At 37.5% G+C, this 23,119-nt stretch overlaps 1 protein-coding gene across 14 annotated transcripts in view; it reads left to right on the forward strand.

Moving 5' to 3' along the window:
• The window catches only part of SYNE1 (spectrin repeat containing nuclear envelope protein 1), a 419,767-nt gene that overhangs the window by 137,631 nt on the left and 259,017 nt on the right, over positions 1 to 23,119 (forward strand). For all 14 annotated transcript variants that reach the window (XM_057489084.1, XM_057489085.1, XM_057489094.1 and 11 more), the window contains 15 exons: positions 1,275 to 1,371; positions 2,083 to 2,285; positions 4,387 to 4,551; positions 4,993 to 5,145; positions 6,139 to 6,282; positions 8,479 to 8,652; positions 10,560 to 10,718; positions 11,034 to 11,198; positions 13,407 to 13,541; positions 15,746 to 15,904; positions 16,106 to 16,314; positions 16,602 to 16,710; positions 18,228 to 18,392; positions 20,646 to 20,813; positions 22,259 to 22,429. In XM_057489084.1, coding sequence (XP_057345067.1) covers positions 1,275 to 1,371; positions 2,083 to 2,285; positions 4,387 to 4,551; positions 4,993 to 5,145; positions 6,139 to 6,282; positions 8,479 to 8,652; positions 10,560 to 10,718; positions 11,034 to 11,198; positions 13,407 to 13,541; positions 15,746 to 15,904; positions 16,106 to 16,314; positions 16,602 to 16,710; positions 18,228 to 18,392; positions 20,646 to 20,813; positions 22,259 to 22,429 — 2,376 coding nt within the window. The remainder of the gene's footprint in view (positions 1 to 1,274; positions 1,372 to 2,082; positions 2,286 to 4,386; positions 4,552 to 4,992; positions 5,146 to 6,138; positions 6,283 to 8,478; positions 8,653 to 10,559; positions 10,719 to 11,033; positions 11,199 to 13,406; positions 13,542 to 15,745; positions 15,905 to 16,105; positions 16,315 to 16,601; positions 16,711 to 18,227; positions 18,393 to 20,645; positions 20,814 to 22,258; positions 22,430 to 23,119) is intronic.

Consider the following 23,119-nt stretch of genomic DNA (forward strand, 5'->3'; position numbering starts at 1 on the left):
CTTTATCCAACTGGGGAAGAGGGAAGGTTAAGGGAGTAGAACAAAGGCTAAATAATGAATTTACCAAACTACTATTGTCTTACTTCATTCTCAAACAAAAATAGTACAGCCCACTCAAGTTGTTGAATAAAGTATTCATCATGGAACCCCTGATTCCAGGCAACTCTCAGCTTTCTCTATTTACAATATCCCTGAAGAACAGTTAACATATAAGTAAAATGCTTTGTAAGCATAAAAGGATATGAAATGTATTACACACATAATTTTTAAAATGTTATCTTGAAACATGGTAGACATTTGTAGGTAAAATCTAGGTAGAAATGTCTATGAAATTGCTATATGGTAGCTTTGCATCTGCACCCAGGAATTCTGCATTTCTGTATTAGGCATTCATCAGCGCACTATACAGGGCTTCAGCTGGTTTCTAAAGGCTAATTTGCATTTTTATCATAGTGGCACTTCTCAAGTATTTTAGAGGGTTCAAATCATAGGAACTAATTATGTTATTAAAAGAAATTAAAGAGCCTTTGGTGATAATGTTGTTAATTATAATTGCATTAATTTTCTGCTTTAGAGAAATAGGATTACTCTTTGAAACAGGATTTATTTCATATTTCCTGGAGTTAACAATAACAAAACCTACTTAAGGATTTCTTGTGTGTGTGAAATTTTATAGTCTCCCTTTGGTAGTGTAAATTATATACAGATATAAATATAATCTCTTATCTGTAATTTTTATGCTTGGTAACAGAAATATGAGACCATGGATAACATGGATGGAATATGTGATTATTTAAAATTTTTGTACTGACTTCTTATTTTAAAGAAAGTGTTTCTGTGCTGTGTCATTAATTTATAATCCAAAGTCCCTCAGAGCCATCTTTCACCCGAATTAATGTTCAAAGAGCAATAGAATCCCACAGCTGAAACACGGTGGGACACTTTAAAATGTCCTTCCAAATGTAGTGCTTTCTAAATGTTAGTCCCAGGTTCTCTGGAGAAACTTCTTTTTCTTCTGCAAACCAGTCCTTGATTGGAGAAGAAATAGAATATTTTCTCAATAATGCCAAGTTAAAATTAAAAGTGTGGAATCAATTTATATTCTCAGAATAATCAGGTTACTTGTGGTAGTTGAATTAATTTGATGTTTTTAGGAAGAGTAAGATGGGTACACTTGGGGAAAATGTCCATACACCTCTACTGAAGAAAATTGACTTTGGCATTTCTACAGAAATCTAGAGTTTGCCCTCTTCTAATTGTTCCCCCTTTTCTAGTCTTTCATAGAAAACAGCAAATTCTTTGAACAGTATGAAGTGACATACCAGATCTTGAAACAGACAGCTGAGATATATGTCAAAGCCGATGGTTCAGGTAAAACATGTGACAGAATTTGTTGAACTGTTGAATTCAGTATAATTTAGAACCTACAGGATTCTGTGTGATTGAATCATTTTTTCTCTGCAGACTCTTTGTTTGACCATGCCATTGGCCTGAAGAGCACATGTTAGATTGAGTCCCCTTGACTTTGTACAGTGCCTTACCTGTATAATCATACTATGTGTGTGTGATCTGATGCAGAGAAAAATAAGCATTCACTTTTTAAACTGCAATTTTCTAATTTATTTCAATTATGAGGCTTAAGAGTAAAAAGAAATGGACTAAATAGATTATTATAATCAAGTCAGTGAAGCCTTACGTTAGTGTCAAGACACAGGTTGTAAAATGTTTGTTTCAGTTTGTAAATATGTCTGTCATATTTGCTGAAAATGAACTGTAGCATTTGTGACTGATACATGTGTCCATCTATTTGAGTGCATATTAAATGTCAACAAATATATGTGCCCCTTATTGTAACCTAGTTAGCAGGAATTTTTAAAATATTATCATCTTTAATCTTGATTACTACCTGTGGATAAGCTATAACATATTTCCAGAGTTTGCTAAATGAAATTCTAACATTGGATCTTTTAACTTTATAATCTAAAGAAGGATAAATGCACACCAGTGTATAGACCATAGAGAAAATGATATGGTGGTGTTAAAATATGAAATAAGGATTATAATTTGTTTTACCTGTTTCAGTGGAAGAGGCTGAGAATGTGGTGAAATTCATGAATGAAACCACCGCACAGTGGAGGAACCTCTCAGTAGAAGTTAGGAGTGTGCGGAGCATGCTGGAAGAAGTAATTGCTAACTGGGACCGATATGGCAATACTGTGGCCAGTCTTCAGGCCTGGCTAGAGGATGCTGAAAAAATGCTAAATCAATCAGAACATGCAAAAAAGGTAAGATTGCTTCTTACCAATGCAAACAGGTACATGCACATTTAGACATGAGACTTTTTACAGCATAGTTCTCTAGGGAGAGCCATATATTTGCAAAAATGACTCAAGAATCCTGACTTTGCCTGAAAAGTTGTATTTTCAGGTTAGTAATAAATTATTTTAGGCCAAGAAATACACTGATTTGTAGAAGTTATTTTACAAGAGTTTCCTATCAAATTCAGGGTTTCACTTTTGCATTCAGATTAGTAACTGATGGAGGAGCGTCCAAGCCCAATGGGCAGCAGATGGCGCTATACTCACAATGCAGTCTTCGTAAAGAGCAGGTCTAGGGCCCTGCCTCTGTGAATTTCCTAATTTAAGAGAGTGAAACCAGCTTTGGCTAGGACAGTACCGAGTCTATGTGATGACCAATTGAACAACCAAGTCATCACATTTTTGTCTTTTTGGATATTCGTTTTTGGATTTTATCAACCCTCAGTCAAGTGTCTTATTCTGGGTAGGAATGATGTTTTTCCTCTGGTTACAGGTATGTATATGTGTTTCCAGGTGGTACTATTTTGCTTTAAGATCACTCGCATTAAAATATCACTCATGGACTGATTTCTGTGTATATACTTCTTAATGGGAACCTGGGGTTTTCCCATGAAAAATCAATTCATATACAATATTAAAATGCCAGGCTCTCATTAAGAAGTATATAGTATGTACATTAGAACTACGGCTTGCCCTCAAGATTGGTTGCGTAAGTAAATGTATGTAGGGGCCGGCCTACGGCCGAGGCTGAGTCCCACTATGGCTGAACACCGCCCTTCCACTGTAGTTGACCAATGCCCTAAGGTGGCGCACGCTTCCTGGGCGCCACCCTGCCTGGTTTGGTGGCATTAGCATAAGGAAGTTGCTCCTATAGGCTTGATCACCATAGGCCAGCTTCCTTTATATAAGGCATAAGCAGGAAAGAAGCACTCACTCTCTCACTCTCCCACTCTCTCACTCTGTCACTCACTCTCTCACTCACTCACTCTCTCACTCTCTCACTCTCTCACTCACTCACTCTCATTCTCTCTCAATCTCTGTCTCTCTCTCCTCTCATTCTTCCTCTCATTCGCTCCCCCCCGCTGTTGCTTCTTCTCACTCACCTTCTCCCGGCCTTCCGAGCAACAATAAACAACTGAAGTGAACCAGGTCTGTGTACGTATCGCTGTCGTCAAATGTATAATATTTAAATGTTTCACTATTCTGTATTTCATACAGATAAAATATTCTTCTGTAACTGAGGCTGACAAGAATTAAATGCCTAGATTTTGGATTTTCTGATTAGACCAGCAGTACCCTAGTCGTTGTTAACATCACCCAAGGGAATATACCCACCAGAAACAGAAGCGTTCTCTTCTATTTATGTATGAAGTCCTCCCACACATGGCTGATGAAGTGGATTCTTAAATTATCTTTGGTATCCTTGGCTTTCACTGTTTATGCACATGCATTTAGCTTGAAATCAAGTGTAACTGCTTCATTGCTGAGTATATAATCTTGAACAAGTAAGGAAGGATGCTATTGTAAGTGTTCTTGGCCTGGATATTAAATTTTTGAAATTTTTCCTTCAAAGGTTTATCTCCATGATTATTGATTATCTTGATATACTATATTCAGATTTTAAAATTAAAAATAACAGTTCAAAAGTTGGCTTAAAAATTTGGGGGAAAGCTATATAGTTCCTTAAAATATTGTATCTTCTATATGGCCCTGACACTGGCATTTACTACACTGAAGACTAGGTACAAGTCCTTTTCACTCACTAGAAATTCAGCTTTTTCTTTTGTAAAGAAGGAATAACAGGAAATGACCATCATGTTTTGCTTCTTAAAAAGAAGTTCAGTGAAAAGTTTTGCCATAGGTGTTCCTATAAGAAGAACTCAGCATTTCGGATTCCTAATTTAGAACCGCTTTATTGAAAATCTTGCATTGTGAAACAGATTTAGGATTCACCTCAAGATCTGCACAAGTTTTAGAACAAAGATATTTCTCTTATTCTGGTCACTTTCACATCATTTATTAATTTGGGGTTTATGGTTTACAATAATGTGTTCTGTTTATTGTTTAGGATTTTTTTCGCAATTTGCCTCATTGGATACAGCAGCATGCTGCCATGAATGATGCTGGCAATTTTCTAATTGAAACATGTGATGAGGTTGTTTCCCGTGATCTTAAACAGCAATTACTGTTGCTAAATGGGAGATGGAGGGAGTTGTTTATGGAAGTCAAGCAAGTATGTCTTTCAAATCTATATATGCTTAGAACATACATGTGTTATAAATGTTGTGATAAACAGTCTAAGGACAGTTTTATTGTTATAGCATGTGCTTATTCGGGCAGAGTAAAGATATTTTTAGAACTGTTATGTTTATGTTTGATTATTCTTTCACATTTATAACAGAGGAACATTATGGAAATATACTTTGATTAAAGATGGTATTGACATATGGGGACCTGCTAATATGGAATGACTCATGTTTCCAATCATAATTCTTTGCTTTATGCTGGATCCCTTTTTCCTTTCACAGTAATTGGATTTATACCAAGTGTATTGGAAATTAGAGTTTTTCTTACCATGGAACAAATCCAGAGAGTTATGTGGAAGTGAAGGTTACTGACTTCCACAGTCTTGGGTCAATGATTTTCAATGTTGCTTCCTCCCTTTTCTTGACAGTATGCTCGAGCTGATGAGATGGATAGAATGAAAAAAGAATACAAAGATTGTGTTACTACCCTGTCTGATTTTGCAACTGAAGCCCATAGGAAACTTTCTGAACCCTTAGAAGTCTCTTTTCTTAATGTTAAGTTACTAATTCAAGACTTGGAGGTAAGGGGTTTCTGGACCATAAAGTGAAAAACTTGTTCTTTTGTGAAAAGAAAGATCAGTAAAGTTACTCAGATCATTGCAAAGCTTTTTTTGAGATCTTGGCATCATTTTGATATGTGTACATATCCTGATTTGCACCTAAAAATTTTTTTAAATCTACTTGAATTTTTTAAAGATATGTTTTCACCATAGAGTAGCTTCAAAATAATTTTTTAATTCAGAATTTTTTTCTATAACAAAATTATAAAGTACTAGAATAAAATGTATCTGTAGATAACACATCTACGTAAATGCCAACTGTAAGGGATTTACTAAATGAATTGTGCAATTTGTATATTTTGAATACCCCGCAGCTCTCAAAAATAAAGCAGTGGGAGAATATTTAAGGACATGGAAAGCTTTCCTAATCACTATTAAGTGAGAAAAGCAAAAAATAATATCCTTTTTTTTTTTTTTGTAAAAATAAAAAATGGGTATAAACACACAGGAAAAAAACATTAATGATGTAATGGGATATTGGCTGTGGTTATCACTACGTGAGAAGACTGTAAGTAGTTTAAGTTTCCTTTTTCTTATCTCTGTCTCATAAATGTTCTACAATGTCATGTTATTTTTATAAAGAAAAAGTAAATTTTTCAATTTTTTAAATCAGAGGAATTGCCTCAAATGGTTAACATGAATTTACCTGATAAAATGTTTACATATTGCATTAACACATATATTATGGAAGTGTAAAGATTACTCCAACTTATCTTTATGTGAATTTAAGGATTTATGGTTACTTTTAAAGGAAAGATTTTACTTATTTCTGACATTACCAATATGTAATGTATGCATAATGAAGGAAAGCAATAACTAGAATCTCCAAAAGTTTTTTATAAGTAATAGAAATTCATACAGTGCATGTTGATTTTTGTGCAGCCTTCTGTGGAATCCTGAAATTAAAAGGAAATGTACCATGCATTAATTTAGCCATTTCAATGATTCATGCAGGATATTGAGCAGAGGGTGCCAGTAATGGACGCTCAATACAAGATGATTACAAAGACAGCGCACCTCATTACCAAAGAGAGCTCCCAAGAAGAAGCTAATGAAATGTTTGCAACCATGTCTGGGCTCAAAGAGCAGCTAACCAAGGTGGGAGAACACTTAAATGCACCCCACACGGTGCCTGACCACAGCTTCAGTTTGCTTATACCTTCTCTGTCACCCAAAGGCAAATTGTTTACCCCTTAACAGATCATACTTTTGGTTTTTATTGAGATTCCTGATTTAGGAACTTTGTTATTTAGTAACAGTTAAAAAAATGAAACAATGAGCTAATGCCAAGTATTACCTCTGTTAATTTAAACTACTAGTAGCTGTCTTTTAATAAAAAGGCCTCCTCTTGGGGGTCTAGGGGGTTGTTCAGATGTGATGAAACAAAGGGACAGAGAAGAAAAGGAGGGGAAATGAGGAAGAAGAGATCATACATTTGAATAAGAAAGAATTTTTAAATGCCCTTGTATTGAGATTTATTTGACATACCTCTATTCTAAGATTACTTATTTTCTGTTTGCATAGCCACAAAGCAATGGAAATTCTGCTCTCTTCAGCTCACCTTGGACGTAAGGTTACTCCTGTGCAGGGAATTAAATGAATGTCAAACTTTAACCATAAACCTTTTTTAAACCTATTGAGGAATTTTCCTTGAGAGCTTTGAAAGTTCCATTGGGTATTTTTAAAATTTTTAATCTATCTCAAGTTGAGTTTTATGAACAGGTATTCTTTGCAAAGTCCACTTAAGTTGGGTAATTAATTCCTGGTTAAAGAAAGGAGTGATTATATAAATGAATAAAAAGCTTTGTAATTAATTGGAAAACAAGAAAAGAAAGCAGAAAAACTTATTAATTGGAAGAGAAAAGTATGTGAAATCAGCAGTGGAGAATTAAGAGAAATAATGAAATAGGTGAAAACAGGAAATGGTGGTGATGAAAAAAGAAAAATTCATTTGTCAAACTGGTATATATTGGAATCTTAACTTTTACTTCTCTTTTATTTTAACATTCAAAGTAAGGCTATTTATAAAGATTGGGTACAATTCGGTGTCAACTCTATCAACTCGGTAACCTTGACGCAGCTTTCTGAGCCGTATCTTGGGTTTGCACATCTTAGCTGGGCCGGGGTTCATGATTGAGGGCATCTTTTGAGAAGGCAAATTGTATTGTTAGCCACATCTAAATCATTATGCTTTTTTTTACTGCTGCTTCAGATGTAGCATTTTGGTAAAATTTCCACCATCTCCAGGAGAGATTTATAAAGCACACTGATTTTTATACATGTTGGCAGATTCTCTTCATTTTGTTGAGAATAATTTTACCAGAGCCTTGCTACTGTAGGTCAGCCACGTTCTTTTAATGAGTCTGTCCTTTAGGTAATGTATCCATGAATATGGGAATGTTCATAATTTAAGGAAAAAAAGGAATGGTCTACTAACAGGTACTCAGTTTCCTTTTCTTGGATCCCAAAAGTATTAATGATACTTGGGGAGAAACTTGATGTAAAATGAGAAGGGGCAGGAAATTCTTAAGAGAATTGTGTGATCCGGGTTCCAGCATAAAGATGAGAAGGCAGATAATGGAGCTCTTGATCTCCAGGAGCTTATGACCTCAGCATGAAGATAAAGATGATACAGGAGTAGGAACAACCTTTTTTCTTTTTTTAAAGAATAGCTGGGCCACTTCAGACTAGAAAGACATCTCCTAGGGTGGGAACCTACATGAGTAAGTTGGTACATGACATGAGGGCTTGGGATGAGTAGGTCTTTGATAGGCACAGAGTTCGGGGGAGATAGGAATGCACAAGGCCTGTCGGGGAAGAATGAGGCAACAAGATTGTGAATTTATCTAGAGCTAAGCATTCAAGGGCTGGAGTTCTTGGAAATTAAGTTGGAAAATATAGGTTAGTTTAGATAACATAATTCATGACTCTCTTGGGTTTGATTTTGAGGCCAAAGTAAAGATGGGGTGTACGGTCTAGGAAGTAGGCTTTGATGCCATCTGGCTCACTAACAGCATCGTTTAGATGGGAAAGTGCTCTCCAGATGGTCGGTGTAGATGAATTTTCATGAGAAAACTCTGTAGCATTGAGTTGTTTCAGTGGTATAATAGCACAGTTTTTTACACCAAAATTTAACAATACATAGGGAATATGATTAAAGAAATGTCTTTGGAGATCTGTAAGCAACAAATGATGAGATCACTCAAGAGAATGTTCCTGAGCACTGTGCACAGATCCCTGAGCTTGTGGTAATGAATGACCTTTCATGGAATTTTTGTCTTTGTATTTTTAAAGGTCAAAGAATGTTCCTCCCCACTTCTTTGTGAGTCTCAGCAGCTGTTGATACCTTTGGAGGAATTAGAAAAGCAGATGACCTTCTTTTATGACTCACTTGTGAAAATCAATGAAATTTTAACCATTCTAGAGCGTGAGGCACAATCTAGCACTCTTTTTAAACAAAAAAATCAGGTAAGGACCAGTCCCCTTCATGACAGCTATTTTAAAGCATGTATAACGAGATAGAGGCGTCACTCATGGTGAGAGAAGTTCAGTTAGGACAAGAAACACTTTTCTAGCATAGTAGTGGAAACTCAAATCAAAAATACATGTCTTGTTCAAAGATGAAAACCTGTCCACTGTAGATAAAATAAAAGTTGTTTTCAATGTGTAGATACAATTTTTATAAATGTAGGCATATATATATAAATAAATACTTTCTGTTTTTATCTAGTGTCTATAATCTGTGTTTTATGATATCTCTTCTTTGCCTGTAGGACTAGGTCTTTTCACAGAACCATAAAATCCTGAAAATATGTTTGGTGTGCTAATCACTTTTCTTTGTCTCATTTTTAGTAAGTAGATCTGTACGCAGAACAGCCTCCTACTGAGTGTTGCATTTAACTGACTGACTTAGTTGGCTTATTATAAATGAACGTATCATCAAAAGAGGGTGAAATTAATGGGCAAAAGGCTTGCCGCTGCATTAATTGACATAGATTCATGGAAGGAAAGTAGCACCACTCATCAGAAAGAGCAGAGAGTATCTGAAGGGGGTCAGACAGGTACTCAGATCTTAGTCTGATATAGCCAAGGACAAAGCCTTGATTAGCTTTTATTTCTTTACCTTAAAATGGAGACAATAATACCTAAACTGAGAGCTTATTGTGGAGGTTATATTAGATATTCTATAATGTGACTGACACACCATAGCACATAGTAGGTACTCTGTAATTGGTAGCAGTTCATTGTTATAATTATTGATAGTAAAGCCATAATGATTATACCACTAAATCCCATTCTAATGGGTTCGCATTATACTGGATAAAGATTAGTTTTCATTTTGAGTCATAGTGCCATTTCTTACCTTCCTGAATTGCTATAAATTGCCATCAAAGAATCCTTCCACAATCAAAATATTTCTAATAATAATACATATTAATAATACTTAATAATATCTTTCTAACCTTTTTACCTCATAAATTTTCAGGAGGAAAAAGTAGGTCCTTCTTCTGTTTTGCTAAAACAAAACAGAATCCCTACTCTTAATATTTACATCTGGATTCCCAAAACTGGTATCCAAATGAGCAGTTTGAAATATTTTTCCAAAGCAGCTGAGGAACGTTGAAGTGCAAATGGTGTGGCTTCAAGTCAGAAAATGCCTGCCTGCCTTGGGCTGCGCTGATAATTTCCATGTTGCTAACAGCAGAAATCATTATGATGCCAGGTTATGAATCAGAACTGGAGGGTCCGTGAGTCACCATTGCTTTGCGTCCTGCAAATATGTGGCAATTGCAAGTCCTCCCAGGCCCACTGGATCGCTGCCTTTGTGGTTAGGATCTCAGGTCCACCGTTTTATGAATGAGGTTGATGGCTTGTGACCCTTAGGAATTCAAATGTACATTTTAGGAAACATAAATAATATATAATCTGCTTATTTGACTCAGTAAAGAATCATGTGCATTGTGTTAAATTTATTTCATCAGATTAAAACCTGATATATAGACTGATTTTATCATTGTTCTTGCAGTAAACCAGAGGTCTGTTCATTGGCTGGAGGACTGTAGGTACTAGACAAATAGCAGGTTGTCACTCTGCCATTCTCTTAATGCTAATAATATGGGTATGAAAGATTTAAAAAAAATCTCAAAAGCTCAATGTGACATTTAAATGCCTTATATAAAAAGCACTGACTTCAGTGATTGCTTAAAACTGAGTTCTTCTGAAAAGAAATACTTCTCTGTCCTTCCTATTTTACTTACGGCTAACAGCCTAAGAGCTATATAATGCTACTCTTATTGTTCTGCAATGGTTAGTCTCTTTCTTTCTCTTTCTACACCCTTTTAAATCCCGTGGTTGTGGGTTGCCTTTCCTTGTAGGAACTGCTGGCATGTCAAGAAAGCTGTAGGAAAGCCATGACACAAATTGAGAAAAGTAGTCAGAATGTTCAAAAGTTTGTGACCTTGAGCAAGTTGCTACAGCATTTTGATCAGAAGAGGCTACAGAGACAGATTGCAGATGTTCACGTCGCTTTTCAGGTGAGCCCTCTTCCTGCTTTAACGAGGTGAGTGAGGAAAAAATACACCGAGTGAGGACATGTAGTCATCACATTCCATGCTTTCATTCTTGCTAATGCCTCGACTGCTGGTGTCCGGAAACCAATTATTTTAATTCTTCTCTTTCTAATATTTTTAATTCTTCTTTTTCTAATATTATTTGATATGCTAAGGGGTTGGTTAGTCTCATCCTAATGAAATATATTCCTTTTTTTTAAAGCAACGATACTGTTTAACAAAATGATGCTTTCAGTAATGAGACAGGAGCATCACATTCTGATTATTTTCTAAATCAAGAACATGGTAAAGAAAACTGGAGACTGGAAGAAGCATGTGGAAACCAACAGTCGCTTGATGAAGAAGTTCGAGGAGTCTCGAGCAGAGCTGGAGAAGGTGCTGAGGACGGCTCAGGAGGGCCTGGAGGAAAAGGGGGATCCAGAAGAGCTCCTGAGAAGACACACCGTGAGTTCATCCCTCATGGGGCTCTTGACCTGAGGACAAAGACGTGTGGTCTCAGGTGAAAAGAGAACAGAGCATCCATCTAATCCTGAGAGAGACAGAAAGAGAGACAGAGATGGGAGGAGAGAGGAGAGAAAGGATGAGGGGTGAGTTAGGAAGGCAGAAATCTTTCAGGTTTGAGACCCAAGGAAATGTCAGCACGAACTTCAAGAACCGCTTATAAGCTGCCTTATGATTGGCTGTTCTTACCCCTGGAGTAGTAGAGAGTCATGTGATGGATAAGGCAGGCTCTCCATGTTACTAATTCATTATTTAGCTGAGAAATTCTTACATAACCAACACACTCTTTCTAAGAGTCTGTTTTAGGTGGGTGGCTCAGTCTTTGTGCTCATGTCATAAATCCACTGTATCACAGTATAGATACCGTGTCACTGGAGGTTTTGCAGATGATCCACCATTTATCCCAGTATTGTGAAGCCATCCTCCTGTTAATCTTACTCATTTAAATCATTTATATCAGTATTGAAAATATTAATAATCTGTTCAATGGTATATGGAGATTGTTTTGCCTGTGGGTTTCAGCCCCAGGCAAGTTCACTATGGATTTGGTGAGACCAAAAAATGACAATGGAATGTTGGGGTAACAAGCAGCTCATACCAAGCTTTATTCTTATAGTGGCAGGTCAAGCGCTAGAATCCTGTTCACCTCCAGGGCAGCCTGCAAGTCACAAGTCTCCGTCTCTGCCTCCAGCTCAGCCTCTGCCCCAGGCACTGCCTCTGCCCCAGGCTCTGTCTCCGTTCTCAGCCTCTGGTCTCTTGCTCCCCAATCTCAGCTCTCCTGCTTCTCTTTCTTGCTGTCTTGCTCTCTTCTCTAGGTTCTGCCCTTAGTTAGTGCCATGGGAACTCTTTTTATAGCAACATAGGCAATAATGGCTTATTGCCAATAGGCATACAAGCATGCGCCTGTGCAGTAGGCTGAGTATTATATCATTGCACGGATACAATAGGTGGATTAGATTAGGATCAGATGAGGATCCTGGCCAATAGAGGATCCATTTTTCCTACAAGATGATGAGCCCTGTAGGAGCCTGTATTTTGAGTTATTTTTCCTGAAATGTCTGTGGTATTTCACTGAGAGTGTAAACTGTACTCTCAGATGATGAATACAGTGTATTTGTGATGCAGCCGACTAGACGTAGGGTTAATGTCTGACCACCCAACATCCAGTTCAGTTCATACACCTCTGAAGTGTGGCACTTTCTGCTTTGAATCACCATTTTAAAGTATCTCTGCATACATACTCCTGAAGCTCTGTGAGACTTGGTCATGCACCTGTGTGCACATGCTTTATTTTCATCTGCTCAGGCTTACATAAGAAAAATATACATAGACTGGGTAACTTAAGCAACAGGCATTTATTTTCTCACAGTTCTGGAGATAGAAGTCTGCAATTAGGGTGCCAATGTGATCAGGTTCTGTTGAGAACTCTCTTCCTGGCTTGCAGATGGTCAACTTTTCACTGTGTCCTCACAAGGCAAAGAGAGCAAGGTCTCTGATGTCTCTTCTTAAAAGGGCACTAATTCCATCTTGAGGGCTCCACCCTCATGAGCTCTTCTAAACCTAATCTCCTAACAAAGGCCCATCTCCAAATATTGTCACATTGGGGATTATGGCTTCAACATATGAATCTGGCGGTGGAAGGGTATAAGAGATGGGGGTGGAGGGAAGCAAATTTAGTCCATAGCATCAATGCTCATATGTACAATTGTGTGAATGTGGCTTATAATGAACCAGCAGGGCCTGAAACACATTGCAGCCAGGGAATGAGGAATCATGATGCTTAATCCTGGCTTCTTCCACAATTCTGACTGCCAAAGAGGACCTAAAAACCCTATCCCCATGGAATCAAGGTTTTGGGATTGCCCACTGGCCTTCCAGAATATTCTGCCAAATTTGAAAACTGCAAAGGTGTTTTTCTAGATTTAAAAAAAGGTACTATTTGAATTTTAGACGTGGTAGGTTCTGACTCATAACTATAGATAATTATAGTTTACTCTTGCAAAAAAATAGTAGCTGCCAGAAGGTTTGAAGAGGGCAGCGACTGGCTAAGAGGCTTGTTCAGAGGTGTGCTCACTTCCCTGCTGTGTCTGATGCTGCCTTTTCCTCTGCCCAATGCCCGGACCCACTGCCCCACCCCCCGCTCCGTGCCAGGAGTTTTTCAGCCAGCTGGATCAGCGGGTGCTCAACGCTTTCCTGAAAGCTTGCGACGAGCTCACAGACATTCTCCCTGAGCAGGAGCAGCAGGGCCTGCAGGAAGCTGTTAGGAAGCTCCATAAACAGTGGAAGGTGAGTCAGGACCTCTTGGCAGCAGCACATGTCATGGATGATGGGACAGAGCATGACGGTGTTAAGGTTCAACTGGAAGAGGAAGTTAGAAATTCATGGAAAGTTCCCATAGCTATTTTTCCCATTAAAAAACTTCACTTGAACAGGATGTGATAACATATGATACCATTTTGTTTTTCCTGTCTTTTATGAGCATCAATTTTTTATTACTTAAGAGTCCTCATTTCTTTTCCTGATTATGTTTTGGGGGCAGGAATAACAAGGGGATTTAACTTACTCAGCAACATTCAGTAAACTTTTTCATCTGAGTAAGTTATGTTAGGCATACGTACTTTTATATACATATATATCTGCTATTTTCAAGGATTTTACCATCTGGTTTAGATTTGTGATGTAAGAAATATAAATAAGAGCATTTATTGGTTAAGGGTTCAATGAGAAACAAAGCATAATCCTTGTTCCCCAAGAGATTAGAGTCCAGTAAGAGAGATAATTAGCTGCAAATAATAAAAGTAGAGTATATAATAAGAATATATAATAAGCATATAGAAATAATATATGAAAGCTTTGAAAGAGAGAAGTGGGTCTGTTTCATAAGTGGAAAAAAGTCAATCAATTTCCTAGTTTTGAACTAGGATTAAAAGAAGCAGCAGAGTTCTGGAGGTGGGAGTGGAGGGGACAACAGCAGCTAGAAGAAGGAAAGTGTGCAAGTGTGCAAGTGGGGGTACAGGGTCACTCGGCTCAGGCTGACGTGAGTGTCCTGCATGGGCCTGTCACATGGAAGCCAGGAAGCCGACTTCAGAATCTGCATGTCAGTATAATGGAGACTCCAGGAGGGCTGTCTTCCTCGAGCCAGGCTGGAGGGAGCCTCCGCTAGCAGCAGGTTAACGTGCCCTTACGAGGTTGTATCAGAGTGCCCAATTTCATATGTATTATATGAGGAAGTTGCATGATCTGGAAGATAGACAGCTGAAACACTCTCCACCGGCTTATAATGTTTTCTGGATTTTTAAAAAAACATTAATAACATAGGCTAAAATACCAACCCTGTGATTAGGAAAAATACAGTTAAAGTTTTTTGTATTTGTTTTTTATTTTAATTTTTAATTGAGGTACTGTTGACGTACCATGTTATATTAGTTTCACGTGTACCACATAGTGACTCAACAATTATAAACAGTATGAAATGCTCACCACAATAAGGGTAGTTACCATCCAGCACCAGACGAAGTTATTACAATATTATTGACGATATTCCCTGTGCTGTACTTTTCATCCCCGAGGAAATATCTTTTCTACTTGCTAAATTTGAAAATGAAAAAAAGAATATTATTTAAGAAATCTGAGCTTTTAAAGATATCTTAGAAGTCTACTTAACATACCATAAATACATTATGGAATGGAGACTATAAATGGAGACTTTATTTTATTTTGCACACACACACACACACACACACACACAGCTTCTTTAGATAATCTGTCCTAGTCTTTCCATAGTCCTAATTCATTTTTCTTATCAGTTATCTTAGTATTTTATTGTAAAAGTAACTTTTAAATACTATAGGATCAAAGTTATATTAATAAATTGTAGGACTACAGGTAATAAGGTAGCATATACTTATATAAAAAAAGAGGATAAAAACTTCCATGTTGTTTGCCTGCTGGCACACTTCTTTTTTCAAATCATGCTCTAAGGAAGAGAGGACATGGCAGGTGGTCAGAGGCGTGGGCTGTTTAATCCTAGCTTTTTTACTAATAAGGTCTCTCTGAATTCCCCTTTGTGTAGTGAGTATAACAAATGTTCTTCTTAACTCACAGGGCTGTTGGCAAAGTTAAAAGGGACACGTGCTGGGAAGAGGGTGTGTGAATCAGTCTGTGATTTAAGTTTAGATTCCAATCTAGCCTTTCTACTTACCCCCGAGACTCAATACTCTAACCTATAAAATAGGGACACTGACACTGTGTGGGACTACTGTAAATATCAAACAGAAGGATCACCATGAGAATGCCTGACCCCACAGCAGGCTGGAAGGATTCACTGTGATCCCAGGCCTGGGAAAAGAACAAAGCAAGAGGCCGGGTGCAGACAACAGTGATTAAATCGACGGGTCCTAAAAGAATATTTGGGCTTTGTCACTTTCACTGGAAATGTACCTCATCAGGAATGGTGTCATATTTTTCCACATCTTTCCTGTGGATTGTAGGACCTTCAAGGAGAAGCCCCATATCATCTGCTTCATCTGAAGATTGAGGTGGAAAAGAATAGATTCTTAGCTTCTGTAGAAGAATGCAGAAGGGAGCTGGATCGAGAAACCAAGCTGGCATCCCAGGAAGGCAGTGAAAAGATCATTAGAGAGCACAGGGTAAGTCTCACACCCGCTGAGGGCAGGCATGCAAAGGCATACCATTAGGTAAAGGATAGAACTGATGCTTTCATTTGGGTCTGAAAATGCTTAATAGTTTAGTTACAGTCTGCTCTTAGACTACATGGGACTCTTCTGTGAAAACATGAAAGTACAGTATGAAATATCACAGGGCTTATATCAACATTTGTTGCTCATTAGATTTTCTTCAGCGACAAAGGTCCTCATCATCTTTGTGAGAAAAGATTACAGCTCATTGAAGACCTGTGCCTGAAACTCCCAGTCCGGGACCCAGTAAGAAGCACACCCGAGACGTGTCAGGTGACTCTCAGAGAGCTCAGAGCTGCCATCGACAGCACCCATGCGAGGCTGGCAGAAGACCCAGACAAGTGGAAGGACTACATGAACAGGTAGTCTTGGAATTGTTCCCAGAGAAGATATAATCCATTCCAATTCTGTTCATTCAGGGAGCATTGCAAAGGAAGAAATGTATGTTTCATCCTACACAATAATGAGAATCAGATTGTATGGTCTTGCCCATGCTCCTGTACAGAAATGCTTTATTTAATAAAAAAGAATGGGTTTCAGGTAGAGGCAGGCGGAAGCACATTTCCGTGAATAAACTTGAAAAAGAAAATGTATTCCAACCTTTGAGATATTTTCTCCCTTTCATAAGAAAATACTTGTGTTACTTCAGAATTTCTGAGTTCTTATCTTGGATATCTGCAAAGGAGACGCAACTGATGGGAATTAAGAGTGAGGCGATCAGTGCTACCAACCATGGAGACGTTGAACGCACTGTAGAGGTAGGTCCTGTGCCTTTTTTGTTACTGTGAAGTTTCCATTAATTAAAAAGAGAAATGATAAGCAATCTAACTATGTTTTCTTCTTTCTACAAGAAATTAACTTGCTTAAAAATAAGTCTCCTCTTGTTACTCTGGAAAACTCTAGGTGTTTTTTCCACAGACTCATTTTAGCTTTGAGATTCAATGCTCAGTGGTGCCTCTGAGGCGCCTTTAGCTAATGGGAATCCCTTATGCATGTTGTATGCATGGGCATACAACACTGGAGATTAAAAGAATTGGGATGGAAAACAAGAACATTACATGTTTTTATACATAATCAGCCACCCAAAAGCCAGGTCACAGAAAATGAGGGGATTGGGCAGGGTCTTTGTGCATCATTTCTGTGTCACATTCAGTCTGGGTCGGATCAGCTGTGTAAATCCAGCCAGGGCAACAGAAGCTTGGTTTGCGTGCTGTGAGTGGCGCACAGCAGCCCTCTCCCTCCCAGCCTGGATCCTGGTGTTTTGCAGGCACACGCTATTATGAAATGGTTTATCTTTCAACATTCTGAATGCTTGCAAGTCACATAGCTCCTGTTAATGAGAATATATTTTGTTTCTATTCCTATCCTTTGAGTTCTACTTTTTTCCATTAATTTTATAATCCCCTTAAATGCTACAGATGTCCAATAATATTGTGCTATGCCTATATTTGCTGTTACGGCACACACACACACACACACACACCAAAAACAAAACAAAACAAAACAAGAAACAATTCACACCTTAGAATGAAGAGATCACTGCTTGGGAGCAACCGTTTCTGCTGGCAGGCATTTGCCCTGTGAGACCCCCTGTAGCAGCCCGGGTGTGGGAGGCCACTGCCCTCATGCTCCCCTGAGTGCGTGTAGGAGGAAGAGGCTGCCCCACTCACCATTCTGTCAGTCCCCGGCTCCGTCAGGGCTGAGGTCCCAGAGGCCTTCTGGCCCAGTCTCAGCCAGTGAACTCTCCCTTCTAGGCTCAGAGCTGTGATCCTGTTTGTGCATTCTCACTATCTAGTGGGATTGACTCCCAAAAACTAACAAAAATGAGGCATAAAATGTGAGTTAACATAAGGGCATCTTTACATTAACTTTAGGGCATTTAGAATAATATGCAACAAGTGAATCCTTCAATAAAAGTCATCAGCTAACTTAAAAAAAGGACTCTTTCGATCTTTTTTCCCAGAAAATACCATGTTCCTTCCAGCCTCCAGACAATAAGGTATCAAGTTATATTATATGTTATAATTCCCAATTTGGGTGTCATGCATTCTTCTACAGGGCTTTTAGAAGCATCTCTGTTATGATCAAGGAAACATCAGCAAATATCTAACCATCTAATTATGAAGGTAATTTTTTGATATAGAGAGTATTGAGTTTACACATTTGGTATTGGCATTGGAGAAACATTTCTTTCTAGCCCTTGTAGGTTTTTGTTAAAGATGTGAACAAAATGATTCATTATTGTATTCTTCATCAAAATGTTCTTTCATTCCAGGAGATCAGAAATGGTGTTACCAAAAAAGGTGAGACGCTCAGCTGGCTAAAATCCAGGCTTAAAATTTTGATTGAAGTTTCATCTGAGAACGAAGCCCAAAAGCAAGGAGATGAGCTGGCAAAGTTATCTAGTTCCTTCAAAGCTCTCCTAACTTTGTTGTCAGAGGTACATACCATTTACTCACACTCTATAAATTCTGGATAAGGAATCTGGAAGGTTCTTTTTCTTATGGTTGTAGTGTAACAAGTAATTTTACAAGGAAAGTATAGTTGGAACAAAATAATTTAGATGCTTCTTTAGATAAAGGTATGAAGGGAAGATGGATTAGTAGGATGTTTGAATTGTGGTCTGTGCCACTGTTGGATATGTTAGTTCCAGTTAAGAATCTGTATTGTATACAAAGCTTATCAGAACCACACTTCTGACTCTTAGTAAAAGCATTATGTCATGGTCAGTTTAATGTATATCACAGAGGCTTGAGAGTCAGACAAATCCAGGGTTAAAGTTTAACTCTGAAACCCCACTTCCTGTGTCATCTTGAGCTTGTCACTTAACATCTCTGTGTCTTGATTGCCTTACTTGTAAAATAGGGCTAAAATTACTTACCCAAAAAGGTAATGTCAAGGACTGAATGCAATACTATACGTAAAGCACTTTTGGCCCTTGGTGAAAATATTTTTACTGACCAGTTTGTCATGTAATTACTGGTGAGTTTGTGTGTGGGAAGATAATATAAGGATGTAAAGTAGAATAGTTTTCATTCTTTCTTGAAATCATTTCCAAACTTGCATGGGAAAATGATCAACTGGATAACTTAAATTCTCTGATTCTGATGATCTGGAATTTTCTATAGATGTCCCTAGTCTAACAGTTTGTTCACTTAACTATTTATGTTTTTAATCCATATAGATTTTAGTGGTGAATTTGCATAAGCCAAACATATTCTGAACTGCTTATGATTTTAATAGCATGGGAGAATTTTGATATATAAGATAGTTTTCTTAAGAATTGTTGGCAAATTGAAAATAGCGATAGGACTAATCAAATTTTGGAACACAAACCATCTCAATCCTTTGATTATCCATCTTTTATAGCAATGTGCCACCACTATACTTTGACTGAAATTCTGACATTATCTTTCACTACTCTTTCTTTGGTCAAGAAGGTAGGATAAAAGGATGACAATAAAAAAGTAAATACATATGCAGGTGATCTCTGATCCAAGATCTAACAAGTAACGATAGTGGGAGATTAATTTATAATATGTTTTGTTACGCACACACACACAAACAAGAACACTTTGACAGCCTTTAAAATGAGAAACTACTAGTCTCCCTGAATGACCATTTTATCAAGGCCATTTAATTGCTTTATCTTCCAAGTACCCTCATGACACTACCCATGGGACTTGTAGCAACCATCTACCTCTAACAAATAAAGGTATTAATTCCTAACACAGTTATCAATCTTAAACTACTGTATAATTTATATTCATACCCTGGTCTGTTAATCACTTAGTGAAAGCAAAAGGAGAGGAATGGAGAAAAACAAACATTCTGTTAACATAAAGATTTATATAAAAAGATGGGTTGACGCATTCAGTCCATCCTTTGATTGTAACCCACTTAGCATTTAAATTAATGTGGAACACAAAATGTTTGCAATTGTCTAGTGTAAGAAAAAGAGACTGTGGGTAGATTGGCAACCTGTAATGAAGAGTCACTGATTTCAGCGGAGCTGTGATATACTGAGAGCTGGAGTTTGTGGTTCCATGGGGTCCCACTGCAGCTTGTTTGGAGAACAGTGGGCTCCAAGTTAAATGTAAAAATGATGATCTTAGGAAGATGGAGAAAATTGACTGAAAACAAAAGATGCTGCTGAAACTCAAATAAATGAAGCAGAGCCAGAAGAGAAAGCTGGAAATTCAGGAAAATGCCGAAGAAAAGAACCCACTAAAGAACAACAAAATTAAAAATTTTACTGATGTTTTTTGTAGAAACATGGAAGTGCATTTTCAACAAATGCTTTTCCCCCTCTCCACAACCTTTTCCCTTATTTACTTTAAATAGCATGGACTCAACTTTCGTAAAACACACCTTTGTAATTTGTAATTGAATTTTAGTCATGAAATTGTAACTAAAGGGTGCAGGAGACAATATACACAGTTCTGTTACCCTGCCTTGATTGCCAGACTGAGTAGGGTTTTTAACGTGGCACGGAGCACCATATCAAATGAGACTTGCAAGTCCCATAAATGACTATGCAGTTTAATAATAATTAAATAAGCTTCAAAAACAAAGAATAAAAATTAGAGATCTGTGTATATATTTCATGTTGTTGAGATAGACTTTACCCATGTTCTTAAAATATTTAAGATTACATGAGTATATGCTTACAATTTTGTTCATGAAAATCTAGGTTGAAAAGATGTTAAGCAACTTTGGAGACTGTGTCCAGTATAAAGAAATAGTCAAAAGTTCCCTTGAAGACTTAATTTCTGGCTCTCAAGAAGTCCAGGAGCAAGCCGAGAAAATCTTGGACACTGAAAATCTGTTCGAAGCACAGCAGTTACTTCTTCATCACCAGGTAGAATGGCTCTTAAATGCAGTGCATTTATGCTAAGTTGATTAGTTACTGACAGAATTGGAGAGATGCAGACTATCTCCCCTGGGTGCAGTCAAAGGGCAAGGGGTGCAGGAAGGAACACAGCTGAAAGGTTAGAAGAACTTGGACTCTCTGTTAAATATTAAATATTTCAGAAAATCCTGCCTGGTAAATTCTCAACCTTAGTGATCTGATGATATCAGAAAGTTCAAGGAATGTTGTGGAAGGCAAGTTGATTGAGCTATGAAAACCTCATAAAACTTGCTAAATTGTCCTTTTTATAACAGAGCAGGAAAGCAGAGAGAAAAATTGCTTCATATTTGAGATCCCTAGTGTTTTGCCATTATGTTAAATTCTTGCTTTTCAATTTATGACTTTGAATACATTCTAGTTTGGGAAATAATAACTTATAGGAAGTACCAAGTTTTTCAGGAGTGTATGCTCTTATTACGAGTAGAATTGAAAGTAAAGAAAAACATATTGATAACAATTTTAATCAACTTGTCAAACTCAATGCAAAGTAGAAGTATTATTTGAATAGAAAATTTAATGACAATTCTAGCTAACAATGCATAGCAAAATGATGGCTAATTTTATATGTAGTAATATATAAAAATAGAAGTTGCATTAAAAGTATATGTAAAATACCATCTTCTAGGCTTTGTAGGTTTACTTGACAATTATTCAAAGGCTATGAGTATAAAAAAATTAATGCTTGGTGTTACGGTGTTCTCACTCATTGTAAAAGTGGTGTTTGGGTTTCAATTTAAGTCAGAGAATATGAGATTGTTGATATTTACATTGATATTTTAAAACTTCACATTTCTTGGGCAAAGTGCATGGTATATGCATGTTTTTACTTTGTGAAAACTCTAGCTGTATACTTGAGATTTGCATACTATTCCATTTGTACATTATAACTTCAATAAAAAGTTCATGTTAAGTCATAACTTTTCCCAAACATCTCAGCAGATAAATCATTCTGAATATATGAAGGAATTAAATAATTGATAGTAAGGTATTAGCATTTCTACAGTATAAATAATTTTTACAAATTGGAATTGCAACTTTGTGTTTGTAGGCAGAAAATAATTCTTTAAAGAGAATCATGTCAAATGAATAGTTTTGCCAAATTCCTCCTGGAGTATTGCACAACATGCTAAATGTCTAAATTTGTACACAAAGAAAATACCAAGACCAAATTAACGATATTGTTTACTGTTTAAAAACAAAATATTTATAAATAATGTCCATCTTTGACTAACACAGTCTGTTAATGCTCATGTTAACTTTAAAATATAATTTGGACCTATCCTGCTGTGAAGTTGCACCTTTCTGTACCTCTATTAAAGAGTGGGTGTTTTTGTTCCTGCTTAGTTACTTAGTAACATGTATATCCATCTGTTAAAACAAATAAATGCTTCCAGCAAAAGACAAAGAGGATCTCTGCGAAGAAAAGGGACCTGCAGCAGCAGATTGCGCAGACGCGGCCGGGAGCCGGCGGGCTGCCCAGCCAGGGCCGAGAGGAGCTGCGGAAGCTGGAGAGCAGCCTGGAGAGCATGGAGCACAGCAGGGAGAGGCAGGAACGTCGCATCCAGGTTGGAGACCGGAAGTCATGGGCAGTGTTAACTTCCGGGTCACGGGTTTCATCTCTTTCTAGCTGGAGCAAATGAGTATTTCTGCCTCTGATGCTCCAGCATGGTATAAAATATTTACATGCACTATGTCTTTTAACCATCAAATCAGCTGTATGAGGTGGATACTGTAATTAGCACATTTTGCAAGTGTGGAAACTTAAAAAGAAAGAGTTTGAGGGCTTTACCTAAAGTCAGAGAGCAATGATCAATAATAAAGCCAGGACTTTAATCCAAATCCACACTCACCTGAATCCAGAAATTTAGATTGGATCATTTCATTTTTCTGGACAGTCCAGCGGCCATAAATTTATACTTCACTGAGATCTTGACCCATCCCCTCAAAAACAAAGATCTCGAATTTTTTCCCCCTGCTCCCTGCCCACTCCCCTCCCTTCTCTCCCCCTTCTCCTTTCTCTCTCTCCCTCTCATACTTAATTTTTTGGAGAAATACTGGGAGGCTTTCTTTTCCTTTGTGCTTTGCCTATACTTAATATCTTTAGGTCCCTGGGACTTCCCAGCGGTGAGAAAACTTAGAGTTCTAGTCCACACATCCTCCTTTTGTAGATGAATGGAGGCTTAAACAGGAAATTCTTGTAGAAGACGTTATCATTTTTAATCAGTGTAACTGTGAAATGTGAGCAGAGTTCACTG

Source organism: Manis pentadactyla, chromosome 12 (genome assembly GCF_030020395.1).
Source record: "Manis pentadactyla isolate mManPen7 chromosome 12, mManPen7.hap1, whole genome shotgun sequence".
NCBI classification, from domain to species: domain Eukaryota; kingdom Metazoa; phylum Chordata; class Mammalia; order Pholidota; family Manidae; genus Manis; species Manis pentadactyla.